Source organism: Ambystoma mexicanum, chromosome 6p, assembly GCF_040938575.1.
Source record: "Ambystoma mexicanum isolate Mex_15411 chromosome 6p, UKY_AmexF1_1, whole genome shotgun sequence".
Lineage (NCBI taxonomy): Eukaryota > Metazoa > Chordata > Amphibia > Caudata > Ambystomatidae > Ambystoma > Ambystoma mexicanum.
Window position 1 is genome coordinate 48,069,669 of NC_090935.1, and position 15,441 is coordinate 48,085,109.

The 15,441-nt window shown below is 42.9% G+C and overlaps 1 protein-coding gene across 4 annotated transcripts in view; it reads left to right on the forward strand.

Moving 5' to 3' along the window:
- LOC138511193 (zinc finger protein 84-like) overlaps positions 1 to 15,441 on the forward strand; it is a 604,912-nt gene that overhangs the window by 194,075 nt on the left and 395,396 nt on the right. Inside the window, exons 3-4 of one of the 4 annotated variants that reach the window (XM_069626711.1) lie at positions 4,817 to 5,043; positions 7,412 to 15,125. In XM_069626711.1, coding sequence (XP_069482812.1) covers positions 7,930 to 9,393 — 1,464 coding nt within the window. In that variant the 5' untranslated portion in view covers positions 4,817 to 5,043; positions 7,412 to 7,929 and the 3' untranslated portion in view covers positions 9,394 to 15,125. Of the gene's footprint in view, positions 1 to 4,816; positions 5,044 to 7,411; positions 15,126 to 15,441 lie in introns of those variants that run through there. The other 3 variants (XM_069626712.1, XM_069626714.1, XM_069626713.1) reach the window with 3 other exon arrangements.

Below are 15,441 nucleotides of genomic sequence, written 5' to 3' on the forward strand. Positions count from 1 at the left end.
ATATAGAATGTCAAGGAGTATGGGTTCGCTCATGGGTTGAGCACTAGTTGCAAGATGTATGCAACCTGCAGGTTACAGAACTAGGCTTGCCATCAAAAGTATTTGATCATGTACATTTTCAAAAGTGTTCACTTATCAATATGATGCATCTTCCCCAAAGAAATTAAATATAGTTGACAAAATGAAATTTAGATTCTGAAAAAGAAATTCTTGCGTAGCACTCCCACACATGCCTTTGGCACTTAAAGAGTGGAGGAGATGATTACAGCTGCACTTTCTCTCCATTAGGACTTGAAGTGAACAGAGAAAAGAGGGGGAAGAGAGCACAGAGGGCAAGAGAGGAATGCAGGGCGAGCTGTGTTTTCATTGAAGAGGGCAATTTAACTAGCTATCTTTGCTACACAAGTGTCCATTTGATTAGCAAACTGACAGAATTGCATAGCAAATTGCTATGCGACACTGCTTATTTTATGCCTTGGAGGCCCAAAGTTGTGCAAAAGAAAAGTGTTCAAGAAATGGTATGTCAGGATATCTGAGTAGTTGGCTCCCCTTCCCAACACGGGACAACGCGTCATACTGGAGCCTAGCATGAGGATGCAGTTCAAATTTCATTATCAGATCCTTCTGTGTCAGTCTCTTTGCAATTTAAAGTCTCTTACTTCAGAGGGCCTGATGAAACATTCAAAAGTTCCTTTCTCCTCAGGACTCTCATATACAACTTCTTGGGTGATTTTCGATTCACCCCCGGGTCCCCCCTCTTCCAGGCTCTGACCTTCTTTAACACCAAACCTTCACTTGGTCTCCCTCTGCTGGGCTTGGACCAATTCCATGTACTTTTCCAAACTCTTTTATGGAATGTGAAGACCTTCGATTGTGCGCAAGATTTTACTTGACCCGTCGCAGGACCACTTTGAGTCACATTTATTTGTTCTCTTTCAATTGATCTCCCTCTGCTGGGCCCGGACCAACTTTATCTACTTTTTTAATTTCTCAGCTGGGTACCTTACAGAGACCTTCGAATGAGCACCCACGCGGTGCCGGACAACTCTGTTAAAGGTATTGTATCATGCTTTAAAGTTCAATCACTCATCAGCAGTTCAACTTCACTTGCGTTTCTTATCACACGCATTTTTAACAATGTTTTTTCCAGCGCTCGCCATACAATGTAGCTGCTTGCAACCTTGTCTTCAACACAGACCAGTCTGGTATTGGTCTCCCCAACTCACCGTTTGTGTTGATTTCACTGATGCTGCTTTCTTGTTTGAGCCAACGTCGGAAACATGGCAGCTGGTGATTCCCCATGCGTTGATTATTGATGCAGTAGGGCCCTGGGTACCTTCGCCAAACAATGCAGGTTGCTTCAGCCTGGTTTCCTGGTCTTATGCCTTCTGTTCAAGGTTTCATGAAAGTAACGGTTCTTTGTTGAAAAGAGGTCAAGGGAACTTCTCTCCTTGCAACCCCTTTCTGTGTTACCGTCTTTGGTCTCTCGTTTAACTGCAGTCTTGGAACTGCTGTTTCCTCATTTGCTTTGCCTCGCTCAGAGTCTGCTCTCATAATCCACCTTTAATCCGTGTGGTGAAGTATAACGGGAGTCAGGTGTATGTGTGTGTGTGCGTGATGGTCAGTAATTGCCTGACCATTGTATTGGGACCTGTCAGGTATACTGCTCGGGTGTTAGTCTGTAGTTTCGATATTAGTATATTTCTTCAGTTTTATTTGACCGAATTTGGCCAGTAACATTCGATCAAATAAAACTGATCAATTAGGCTAATACGTGCCGAACATAAGGAGCGGAGGTTGCGGGGGTGTCCCTATATTCGGCACGTATTAGCCTATGGGGGCTGCAGGGGTGTCCCCCGCTTCCTCAGTATTGGAGGCAGGTGACCGAGTGGACCAGGCGGCAAGATAACAGTTAAGTGGGGGGGGGGGTATGAAACCTGCAAAGCTGACCGCATGCAACATCATCCGATATGATGGTGCATGCGGTCAGTTTTTTCTTTCCGATCTATTATTTATTTATTTTTTAAACCTTTTCTTTCCCTGTCAAATCTACCCAAACCATTTTTTCTCATAGAGGGCTGTCCACGAGGAAGTGTTTGTGTTGTATAAGGGTGGTGGGGGGCGGTGAGTTCCTAAATGTCCTAAAAGCGATGGCTGTGTCCTGGCCACCTGGCTGACAGAACTGCGGGGGCTAGTAGGTGAGATACCTTCTGGTTTCTCACATTGTAGATTAGATGACTTGTTCAGAATTTTTGTTGCAACAAATCAGTGCCAGGTTGTCACGAAAAGATCACCCACGAAATCGGAGGAGCAGTAACATGACTGGAAATGTTTTATTTCAAAGACGCCATGACATTAATGTGTATAAAAGTTAATAGAGAACATAGTGCTTGTATAAAAGATCTGATTAAAAATAGTAACCAAATAAATCAATCTCTACTACTGGTGAAAGAATCTTGCTAATGTACATTTCTTCACTTTTAGATATGTCAGCCAGTATGATCTGTGATTTTTTAAGTTTTGAATGCGAGTGAATCGTACTTAATCCTCATTTTAAAGGATTTCTTTCTTAACCTAAGAATAGGGTCCAAATTCAAGCCCACATCACTCACAGCATGGCCTAACTTTCTAAAATCTGCAAGGAGCTGGCCAATCCGGTCTCTACCTCTCCTGCACCCTCCCAGGCCCTCTGTAGGGCCCTGGCTTCTCATTTCCCCACTAAAACAGGACATCCTGTCCTCGCTTTGCTATTCTCCTCATCTTTTTCCCTCTACCTCTCTCAGGCACCATCTGGCCCACCTATCCCTTCCTCTCCTCTCCTCCCTCTCTCCTATAACACAACACCTGATGATGTTTCTAGACACGTCTAATCTATGAAACTTTCATCCAAACAGGTGCTCCCCTGCTTCCTCCAGAAACATTAAAGACAACATTGTTTTCTTCCCTCCAGCCTTGACTGATTTCTGTAATCATTCCTTTGCCACTGCATCTTTCCCCTCTCTCCTCCAGCACTCCTTTGTGCACCCTCAACTAGAAAAGCCTTCTGCCAAACCCTTCTGTCTGGCAATCTATTGCCCGATCTCTATCACTCCTTTCCCTGGCAAACTCCCTGAGAAGCTAGCTATCTCTCAGCTAAGCCGCCACACTGAATCTGTTGGTTATCTCCATGACCATCAGTCTGGTGCCAGAGGCACAGAAACTGCTCTCCTGAACACCCCTGAAGATCTGCTTTCTAACCTTTACTCCAGCTCTCACACTGTCCTTATCCTTCTTGAGCTTTCCTCTGCATTTGACATGGTCAATCACGCCACCCTGATCAATCGTCTCAGCATGAACCTTGTCATCAGGGACCAGGCTCAGGAGCAGCTGACCTCCTTCCTCTTGGGCCGATCCTCCCAGGTCCAACTAGGTTTCTTTCTCTCCACCGACTCTCTTTCCACATGTGGTGTTCCCCAGGGCTCTATCCTCCCACCCTGGCTCTTCAATGTCTATCTGGCCACTTTTTCAGATCTGATATCCACTTTCTCCTTTAACTTTCACTGGTATGCGGATGACACATAGCTCTCTTTCAGGCTACCTGTAGCCTCCTTTCCTTCCTCGCTCATTCCTGATTGTCTATCTGCTTTTCAGGGATGGTGCACCTCCAATGATCTCTGCCTCAATGCCAGTAAGCCAGCGATACTTGTCAACGGGACCCCTGCTCCCTCTATCTCTCTGGCCGCCCCTCTTGTGAGGTAAAAAACCTTAGTGTCATCTTCGACTCCACTCTCTCCTTCGCTCCTTATATCACTGACCTTGCCAAGAAGGCCCACTTCCAGCTGCACCTCCACCAAGGTATTCTACCTTTCCTCACCTTCCCCCAGAAGATAACTGGCTCCAGAGCTCTGGTTCTCTCCAGGCTGGACTATTGCAACAGCCTCTTTCTCAATCTTCCTAACTCTTACTCTTTGCCGTCTTCAACTAATCCAGAACAGGACTGCAAGACTTATCATTGGCCTCAAACCCAGGGACTGCAGCTCTCCAGCTGTGAAATCTCTCCACTGGCTCCCAGGGGCCACGAGGATCAAGTACAAGACCCTCTGCTTCATCTACAAGGCTTTCTGGGGCCGTGGTCCTCACTATATCCAACTCTCCCTACCTATACACCTTTCTTCTAGAACTCTCTGCTCAGCTATCTCAACTCTCTGTAGGTCAGATGCTCCTCCCAGCAAAGAGTTGGGGAAGATCCCTCTCCTCTGCAGGTGCCTCTCTCTGGAATGGCCTCCCTGCCCTTCTCAGACTTGAGCCGGACCGCCTGAAGTTCTGGAAGTTGCTCAAGACCTTCCCTTTCTCTCCTCCTTCTCTCTCCCGCTCCCCTGCTAATGTTTCTGTCTGCTCGTCCTGTCTGGCTGCATGGTGCCCTCAGTGTCTTAGTGGCCAACATGCCCCCGGACCCCTGCCTCCTGGCCTACCCCACACTTCCGGTCAGGGTCCACACCTGTATAGTCCTTTGCCGTCCTTGCAGAGCCCTGCTGCCCTGACTGCACTTCCCCCGTATTCCTTCCCTGCATTTCTTGTTTGCACTTGCACGATCTGAATGTCACAAGGCCTAGTAAGATTGTTTGTCTTGTCATTCCTCTGTTTCCCCTCTCTTGTTTTGTGGCGCCTAGAAACACTGTTTAGGCACTATACAAACACCAAATCATATCATATAACCTCCTTCCTTTATTGTAGAGTATTGTGATTACTTTAGGGCTTGTGTTGAAAGTGCTTTGGGCTTGTTTTGGTAGTTGTCATCTTATGGGCTGCTTTTGAAAGTGCATTGGGTTTATTTCAGGTCAGCAGTGCTGGTGCATTCAGCTCGAGTTCTGAAGAAATATTTTGTGCTGCCATAATCTCCCCTGTTGGTAAGCTTTTGGTCACCACTGCATTATCGTGTGCCGACTATATTCGCCTTGCTGCTGCAGAACACAAGGCAGGAGGGAAGAGAAGCCAGGATTTGTTGTCAAGATGCCCACAGCCATCCCTGGTCATTGGTGGGCTAAAGGGAGCAACAGCCTGCAGGTAACAAAGAAAGTCTATTAGCGAAAGGTTTGCAGCACGTACCGAGTGTTGTGCAGCTGGCACAGCTCAGCCGTGCTTCTGGAAAGAGCATGGCAATTAATTGACCAAGCCAGATATACCCTCTGAAATCATTCCTTTCATCAGCTGTGATGAAATCACCCCTTTCATCATCACAGCTGAATTTGCACCTGTGTGTTTGATATTGTGTTGTAGTTGTATTGATCTCTTCTTGATACCCACTTTTTTCTGGATTTCACAATTTGTCTCTCAATTCACACCAAATCCCTTTCCTCTCTTTCTTAATTCTTTCTATCCCAACTAAAATATGAAGTTGAAAAGTGCAGTTATTTGCCAATCTAGCATGGTATTGCAGAACCTCTGCACTGTGGTTCTCTTGCACTTTTCATTATTCAGGCGGCAGAAAATCAATTTGAGCACCAACCCATAGAATAGGCTGCATTCCAAATTGCACACAGTTCGCAATTACACTTAGGGCGAGGAAACCAAACTGTTGAATGGGCAGGCGTGGTAGGAAATGGATTACCCTGATGATGCATCCTCAGTGTGGCAGATTGTTCCATGCATTTAGACCTGCAGGAGGCCTTAGTAGCCTATACATCATGTGTGTTGTACAAGCTGTGCATGACGGAGCAAATCTAATGCCAAGCCACCCCTGCAAAGGCAGAAACAGTTAATTTGACTGCCTCTTTACGAGTTCTCCAAATTACTTAGGGTCTGTACCCTCTCACCTGAGCACCCCCTAGTCTCTAATGTGCTCCTGGTGGCCCACCTTCTGACCTGCCCCTTAACACCCACCCAACCGTGGCCCCCCAGTTCTGGTCTGCTTTAACCCACACAAATTCCCTCTTCTTCCTGGCAAAGACCCACCTTCGAAGCTTCTCCTATGAACCCACTTAAGTCCCCTTCGTAACCCTCACACAGCCACCAATCTGAGCCACCTTCTAGCCTGTAAAGTCTCACTTTTTAGCCTTATACCACCCACATGCCCATGTCTAGCCTGCACCCACCCTCCTGAGCCCCGCCATCTAGGCTGTTATACCCCACCCACATGACTACTAGCCCACTCTTAGCCATTCCCGAGAGTCCCCCATCAAGCCCCCCCCACTAGCCCGCCAGCACTGACCAGAGTGCCCCACCATTTATCCTTTAATAGTCCCTGCTTTCTAATGCACAAGTTCCTGTCCACCCACCCAGGTCCCTGCATTATAACCTATTCCCACTTACCCAAGACCCCCCCTTGAAGCATACTGAGCCCCCCATTCTGGCCCACTAGAATCCTCCCTTCCCTCTAAGAACCCTCTGGGGCACTACCACCCACCGACCCGAGGCTCTTTGCCTCTTGCCCGCTTGGGATCCTCTTCCCTCGGGTCCCATCCACCCTCCCGAGCCTCCCCTGTCTGAACAACCAACTGTTACCTGAGCCTCCCCATCTGAATTTGCCCCCACCCGAGCTCACCCATCTTAATACTCCACCCACCCTATCCTCTGTAGTCTGAACCTCTGCCCACACAACCAATCATCCCCGTCTGAACCCCAACCAACTAAACCATCCGTGTCTGGTCCTACAACTGCCAACCAAGACTAACCTGTCTGGAACCCACACCCCAGCATCCTCCCGTATGAAATAATAAATTGGTAGTTCACAATAGCCATCACCATGCTCGCTGGGTGAGAGACTAGTGCTTTTTTACTTTGAAGTGGCATTCATTTTTTCCAAGGGCCAGCTTTGTATTTGTGTTAGGAAAAAGGTGCAGTAGGACTGAGATAATGATCACAAACCCGCTGCACTGCTCAACATATGTGTAGTGATGGTGATGAAATGCTGACCTAGTGGGTGCTCCTGTCCTAATTCATATATTGGAATTCAGACTTGGTGATTCAGCAATGCTGAATAAAGTGTTGAATATGAAAGCAAGGCCATGATTATTAAAGCATGTCCCGAGATTACTCTCTCACTCCAATTTGGAAAATAATGTATTTTTTCCCACTATCACAATTGCTTTTAGTACAAATAAGTTGTAAATATGCATAAATTACAGTTGGGCTGTTACCACACACCCTTTATTTTTCGTTTCCCACTTTGTTTACAGTCCTAAAATGGCTTCTCATCTTCGTGCTATTGTACATGCATCCTTCTAGAGAATATCTCTCCAGTAAATGTTACTTTAAGTCAATTCTGAGTGAAATTAACATACCTGTTCTAAAATTAAATATAAATACTCTAGCACTGGTATAATTCTTTTGCCACAATGCAATGGACGTCAAAGTCATGAGCAAAGCTCTCTGTTGCATATCTCTATGGTTGCATGTGAAAACTAAAAATATGAATTTCCTTTTATTGCAATAGGTGATTGACATCCAGAAAAAGAAGCAATGGTGATTCTGTGAAATTGTCATCGACTAATACATTGTGAAGTTTCATTGGTGGAAAATGCAATTTCTACATATCTGAAAAGGCTACAGTTCTAAAACTCATTTGTCATCACAAAGTAATCAGGACCTGGAAGTGAAAAACTCTGCTGCATAGGATGCCTTTCAAAATACTCATGGTAACATCATGCAATATAGAGAGAAATATATAGGCTGATGGATTAGCCAACTGTTCTATTTGGACCAAAAGAGAAGGAAACTGCTGTCATCTTATAACTACTATAACAACATGTCTGTTATTTAGTGTATTATTCATGATAGAATACTCTTTGCAATCTTTTTCTGACATTTGCTGATTGTAAGGCCATTTCTTTGAAAGAGCGAGCATGAAGCAGTGTCCATGAAATGATTAATTAAAAGCTCCAGGAAAAAATCACATATTTCTTACCCGAGAACCCCAATCCGTACACTGAATGTGGTAATACCTTCATTAAAATGTCTTGCCTCATTTACCATAAGAGAACACCTACAGGTGAGAAATCTCATCAGTGCACAGAATGTGGGAAAAGCTTCAGTCGTAAGAGAACTCTTACTAACCACCAGAGAACACATACAGGTGAGAAACCCCATCTGTGCACTGAATGTGGTAAACGCTTTAGTTCTAAGGGAAATCTTACTGAGCACCAGAGAACACATACAGGTGAGAAACCCCATCAGTGCACGGAATGTGGGAAGAGCTTCAGTTGGAAGGGAAATCTTACTGAGCACCAGAGAACACATACAGGTGAGAAACCTTATCAGTGCACGAAATGTGGGAAAAGCTTCCGTTGTAAGGGAAATCTTACTGCACACCAGAGAACACATACAGGTGTGAAACCTCATCAGTGCACTGAATGTGGGAAATGCTTCAGCCATAAGAGAACTCTTACTGAGCACCAGAGAACACATACAGGTGAGAACCCTCATCAGTGCACTGAATGTGGAAAAAGCTTCAGTTATAAGGCAACTCTTACTCAGCACCAGAGAACACATACAGGTGAGAAACCTTATAAGTGTGCTCATTGTGAGAAAAGCTTCAGTCATAGTCGAGTACGTATACTTCACCAGAGAATACATACAGGGGAGAATCCTTATCAGTGCACTGAATGTGGGAAAAGCTTCAGTCATAAGGAAGCTCTTATACTTCACCAGAGAACACATACAGGTGTGAAACCTCATCAGTGCACTGAATGTGGGAAAAGCTTCAGTGATAAATGTAATCTTACTCAGCACCAGAGAACACATACAGGTGTGAAACCTTATAAGTGTGCTGATTGCGAGAAATGCTTCCGTCATAGTCAAGGACTTATACTTCACCAGAGAACACATACAGGTGAGAAACCTCATCAGTGCACTGAATGTGGGAAAAGCTTCAGTCATAAGGGAGCACTTATACTTCATCAGAGAAAACATACAGGAGTGAAGCCTCATCAATGCACTGAATGTTGGAAAAGCTTCAGTCAGAAGGGAAATCTTAATCGGCACCAGAGAACACATACATTAGAGAAACCGCATCAGTGCACTGAATGTCGGGCAAGCTTCAGTCAAAAGGGCCATCTTATGATTCACCAGAGAACACATACAAGTAAGAAACCTCATAAGTGCACAGAATGTGGAAAAGGTTTCACCAAAAAGGGAATTCTTACTGTTCACCAGAGAAAACATAAAGCTACAAAACCTCATCAGTGCACTGAATGTGGGAAAAGCTTCAGATATAAGTGTACTCTTATGGAACACCAGAGAACACATACAGGTGAGAAACCTCATAAGTGTGCTGATTGTGAGAAACGCTTCAGTCATAAGGGATCACTTATACTTCACCGGAGAATACATACAGGGGAGAAACCTCATCAGTGCACTGAATGTGGAAAAAGCTTCAGTCAGAAGGGTCAACTTATTTACCATCAGACAACACATTGACAAACTATGGTTTTTCACTCTTCCATTCCATTACAGGTGGGGAACAACCATATCCAAATCAGTATTAGGTCTGTGGGGTTGGATATCAACTTCAGGTGCCCTGCACCCTCTTATGTTTTTGATGTTGCATGCCTGTGAAAGGAAACGGAGAAACAGATCCCCAGCTCCATTGTAGTCATACAAAAGAAAGACTTTCACGCAATAAATGCACCCCAGTTGTGAAAAACCTTGTCCGGTTTTATTTCTTTGTATTGTTAAACTCCCGTAGGAGGGCCCTTTTATGAGACACGTGTTTCGGCACGTCCTGTGCCTTCAGTAAGTCAGGGTGATAAGTGTTGCATTGTCACACATTACATTCATTGTGTTGCATTGTCACACATTACTGATCCCTGTTTGATCAACATCAATTACATGTATATATAACAGAAGTAATAGTAAGCAGAAATCAGTAAATAAACACTGTCGGTACCACAGAAAGGAGGGAGTGGTGAGGGGAGGATGGTTAAGTTTTGGTGAAAAAGCCACAGAAAAGAAAAGAAAAAAGAAAACCCATAAATTAGGCAAAACCACTGATTCTTTTAAACAGTATTTCCTGTGTAGCTTCTTCATTTAGTAAATAAACCTATTTCCCCCATTGTAAACCATCTTTAAATTGCTTTCTCATTTGTTTCTAAAAATCACTTGTTTAGGGTAATCAAACTTGCATATGTTGTTAAACTCCAATATTAATCCAGTCAATTAATATTATTCTGTATGTAGACCTTGAAACAGTTATTCAGCCTAATGGTGTGAGTTACAAATACTCATTTTACCATTTATTCTTCTTTTTGTGTTTGCTCAGATCTTGATTCTTTAGTCTTTGTTTGCCCCAAAAAAAATTCTGGGTTAATCCCACCTGTAATACATAGTTTCTTTTAATTTCTAGACGTCGCACAGTGTCCTTTGTATGGTGTTCAATGCGCCACCTAGTATTCGCTATAGCCATGTCGTTAATTCTTTAAACTACTTGTGCATGTCTGTATTCGGATTGGTTTTCTAAATACTCTTAAAGCTTATTAACTGATGTTAAAACTGTTTCCCTCTTACTGGTTGCATAATCCTATTTTGCATGTCTGTTCTTCAGGCATGCATTCATTTTACTTGTAATTAGTCAACATGCATTCAGAATCATGACAATCAAAATATCTCATTGGTTTTAAACCTCTGAGCCATGCATCCTGTGCTAAATGTGCTCCGAAGTACTGCGCAATGATATTGCATGGATACTTACAACATTAAATATGAACTGATTCCTCTCCATTATTACGATTTTGCCAATAGCATTCCCCTTTTGGTCATTGTGCCTGTGGCAATGATACAAATTTCACCTCATTGTCCTGCCGTATTCCTCTTTAGGGCTTACCTGCAAAGTATCATCTCCTGTCCTTTCCCGTCGGCTCTCCAATTCTAATGGAGATGCCTGCTTCCACTTTCCTTGTATAATACAGTTGTCATAGTAATTGACCATCCTTTTTTAATCTCTATTCATTGGCTCCAATGGCCGCCATCTTTTGGGATGGACTAACGTTTGAAGTGTCTATGCTTAAGTGTCCATGCCCATACACTTTATGAAATGCTAGAAGGTCTAGTTAAATGATTGTTTGCAAGCTTCTCCGTTACCTCACATTTGACGCCCACAATAGAATGCATGTATTTTAGTCCCAAAATCACATTTATTAATTATTAGTTTTTATATTTTGCATTTTTTTATGTTAGTTGTATGTTCGTTATGCGTTTTATGTCTGGTATAATTAATTCCATCACTTGTGCTTACCTGCCCTGTTGAGGCTAAGCTTCTAAGGTACAGAGAGCGTTAACCATACATATTTCTATACTCATCTCTTGCAATTACTAGTTTATATGAATGTGCATTACACCTAGTTAAGGCATTGAAAGTCTGTTTCTGCCGCACTGGCTTTGATCCATAAAGTACTAAATAAGATGGGCCTGAATTTATCGTTCCCCACTAAACCATTACCAGTTGAGGTTAAAATCAGTGTCACATTGTGTACTCAACACCTTTAATGAGGCCCTATTGCTCATAGATCCAGACCTTAGTGCCACGATTGAAAGTGATTAGTCAGTTAAACATTGCCTTTGGTCCAAAAAAATGAGTGTCATGTTTTCACATCTTGCATTTTTCATAATACTAAAGAGTGTATTCATATTTATAAAATAATATCATACGTCATTGAAGTTGCCTTATTCATGTTGATTCATCCACAATTCAGCATTGCTCATCTTGAGTATGCTTTGTCCTTGTTTTCCATGTATTCACTAAATGTAGACATAAACTCATACCCTCCAAAGCAAGATACATAATCACAGTATGCCTTGTCCCTGTCTTCTATATTTATATTCACCCAATATAGACTTGTGCTGATAAATCACAAAAAGACGGTACATAGTAAAGACATTATTATCTCCATTGTGTCATGTATGCATTGCTAGCTGTTAATCATTCTTTGTGTCTGAAATGCACAACAAGAATTCTTGCATCTAGGGTACTCATCACAATATTGATTTGCGATCCTTTTTACTATCACAATGCTGTAGAGCGGGTGTAAACATTCTCCTGAGCCTGGTTTCTTCCTTAGATAACCATAGGGAAATTCATTTTCTCCGATTGTTCTTGCTCCTAAGTTCTGGTCTTTACCGAAACTATGCAATTTCATTATCTGTATTCAGTCCGACTTCTGAAGTTCTGAATCTGAAAATGAGTCGGGCTTCCGCTTGTCTCAATAACAGTTCTCCATTTCCACCCCTTCCCGAGGGTCACTTTCTGTAAACCTATGAACCTGATCTCTTGCTTTTTGTCAATTTGATGGTTCTTTTGCCAATGCTGTGCAAGTGGCAGTGTAGCATCTTGGCTACCAATTGATGCTAGGTGTTCACGTATCTGTATTCTTAATTCACGTATAAAGCTGCCTATATATGCGTGTTTGCATATGCAGATTATAGCATACACTACGGAATTTTATCTGCATTTGATGCTTGCTTTGATTTTCATATTGGTCCCTCTTATGTGTTTGAAATTTGTCGGTGCAGTTATGTGCATATTTGCATAAAGTGCATGTACTGCATTTCCTGAAACCTGCCGCCTTGGTTTGCAGCCATGTTTCTTTCAATTTCCTGTTCTCGTCAGGGCGTAACGTTGGACTTAAATTCATTTTCAAAGTTGTAGCTCTTCTGTAGATCAGATTGGGACAGTCTTCCACAAACTTTGAGATGTGTGGGTCCAATTTCAAAAGATGACAATTTTTCTTAAGAAGTTTTCTTCTCATAATTATTGCTGCAAAACGTTCTTATGAATTTAACTTTCTCATTGGGCCTCATTACAAGTTTGCCGGTCCGGTAGTAATGGTGCCGTTAAGCTGATGGCGATGTTACTACCAGACCAGCAAACTACGAGTTTGATTACCAGGTCAAACCTTGGGGGTACACCGGCACCCGCTCGCAGTACATGACGGTAGCACCGGCACTGTTACTAACTGTGCCGGTGCTACCGCCCTCCCCATTGCAAATGGGAATGGGGAAAAAATTTTCCGGCGCCCTGGAATGGTCAATTACTGGGTCCGCCGGGGTTGTAATACCCTGGTAATTGCCCATTCCAGGGCGTCGGAAAAAAAACGACTCTGGCGGCTGCCGTGCCTGTATTACAGCCACAGCTACTGCCAGGGTCGAAATGAGGCCCATTGTCTTTTGCGGTGACCTTTTCTTTGTAAGTTAACGTTTGTTCCCTTGTTGTTCTCATTGCCTTGTTGCATGCTTCTTTGATGCATTTGTTTGAATATCCCCTCTGTCGAAATCTTGCGTATAGTAGTTCACATTCCTTGACAAACTCACATGGGTCTTTGCAGTTTCTTCGTGCTCTAATAAATTCACCTGTTGGTATATTACGTTTAACTGGTTCATGATGACTACTTGCGTAAAGCCTTGAGTTGACCTCTGCCTCTTTCCGGTAGGTCTGTGTCATGAGATGTTCTACAGCTGGATATATCATTAGATCTAACAAATTGATGCTGGTCCGACTGTTGGTCCCAGTGAACTCCAAATCAGTCCTGCCCCAAAGGTTTTACTAGTTAATACCAGACCAGAAAATACACTTGCGCTGAGAATGGAATTGGCTTTAATAAGGAGGTAGTTCATATTACTTCATGCACCATCCCGTTCATTCAAACACATACTTATGTAACATGGTAGCCATGAAAAAGGAAGGTTGTACTCCATGCAGAGTCCTTATTCCATTTCCATTGCAGCCTGAGATGTGAAAGTTGGCAGTGGCACTGCCGCTAGGGGGAATAGGTAAGTGGGTTGGAGAAAGGAGAGGGATAGGAGGAACCGAGAAGGGATTGCATTGGGGGAATGGCAGTACGGGTTAACGCAGCCTCCATGGTGTCGGAACACAGGCTTGGATCGTGGATCCGAGCAACCTGGCTGTGGCACCCGCTCCAGGGGCAAATGGGTTATTTTGCATCCAAGCTTAGCACTAGAATAATTGGTGGCCCACTGTATTTTATCCTTTGCCCCCTTTACTATGTTATCTTCTTCCATCATGTAAAAGTCTTATGATATTGTCCTAATTGAATAATGTGTAGTTTTCTTCTGTAAAATGTTAAATAATAGCTATACTGTAGCAATGTATATGTCTTGGCCTATTATATAGAAGAAAGGAATTAGGTACCCTTACTGTATATGAACTAGTTGTCACATTCAGTGGGGCAGACCATAGCTATGTCTGTACTTTGTGTGCATTAGACAACCCTTAGTATTTCAGAAAGGACTGTGAGTCCCCTTCCATATTGCTGCATTGATGTGTCACAAACATGATACATTGTGTGCAATATTCCCTCTCTAGTGTCACAGAGCCTCCTGGACCCATCACTTGTAATGTGGTGAGTAGTGGGGGAAGCATCCCCTCTCTGAAGGTTTGCGCTCCATTTATCAGGATGCGGAATGAGAATCAGAGTCCGATGCAGGCACAGAATCCTACAGGGCGTATTTTACACCTGGTGATTTAACATGTTACAGGTCTAATGTGGAGTTGCATGTGTATTGATCCCAACAGCAAGAACAGCTCTTTTGTTGAGTGTAATCTGATATCCAGGTATAGTTTTACAAAGCTAAAAAATGATTGTGAAATATGTTAATGCATTTTAATCTGGAACCAACACTGATAAAAAATAAATCTGAAATATAATTAGTTGAAAATATTGTGAAATATATGTTCATGCCTTTTTTGTACTGTTTTATTGTGTAGTATTGGACATATTGAGAAATTATACAGTATATCTTAACATCAGTCTAAAAACACCAATGCTGCAAAATCAGAACAAGAAGAATATTAAAACAAATGGGCAGGGGTATAGTAAATAAAAATGCGGCACTCAGGGATGTTTAACCTTCACCTGTATTGGACACGCAAAAAGAGGTACTAAAACACTAGTGCATTTAAAGACATGTTAAAAGAAAGTGATTAGCTTAACAGCCATTGAACAACATAAAACTGTACAAATGGTTAAAATGGGTTTATCCAGTTCATGCAAACTGGGTTTAAAGTTTAATATGTCTAAGCATGTTTTCTTCCCTCTTTGCAATTAAATACTGCCTTGCATTCCTCCATGTATCAAATTGTATTGCAATTCTGTGCTGATCAAGGCTTGCTCTGCTAATAAAGAAAAACACTAAACAAATTGACCAAATACTATGAGAAGATGGTAATATGAAGGTCCACGGAAATGTGTATGTTGATCATTAACAGACAAAACAACCAGTGACCACCATTACCAGATATGTCTGTGAAGGGTACTGCTCTGACGCTCTTGGAGTCCAGATTCTTTCTGGCACTTGAACACATACACAGAAGATTATAAAACCATGCAATATGACCGCCTATGAATCTGTGGTGTTCATGAATCTGCCATGGATCTATAACACCCGGGTGTAAAGGGTCTGGTGCACTGCTAGATACTGACAGTAAAGCCCCTTAACCATCTTGTGTCTGATAAT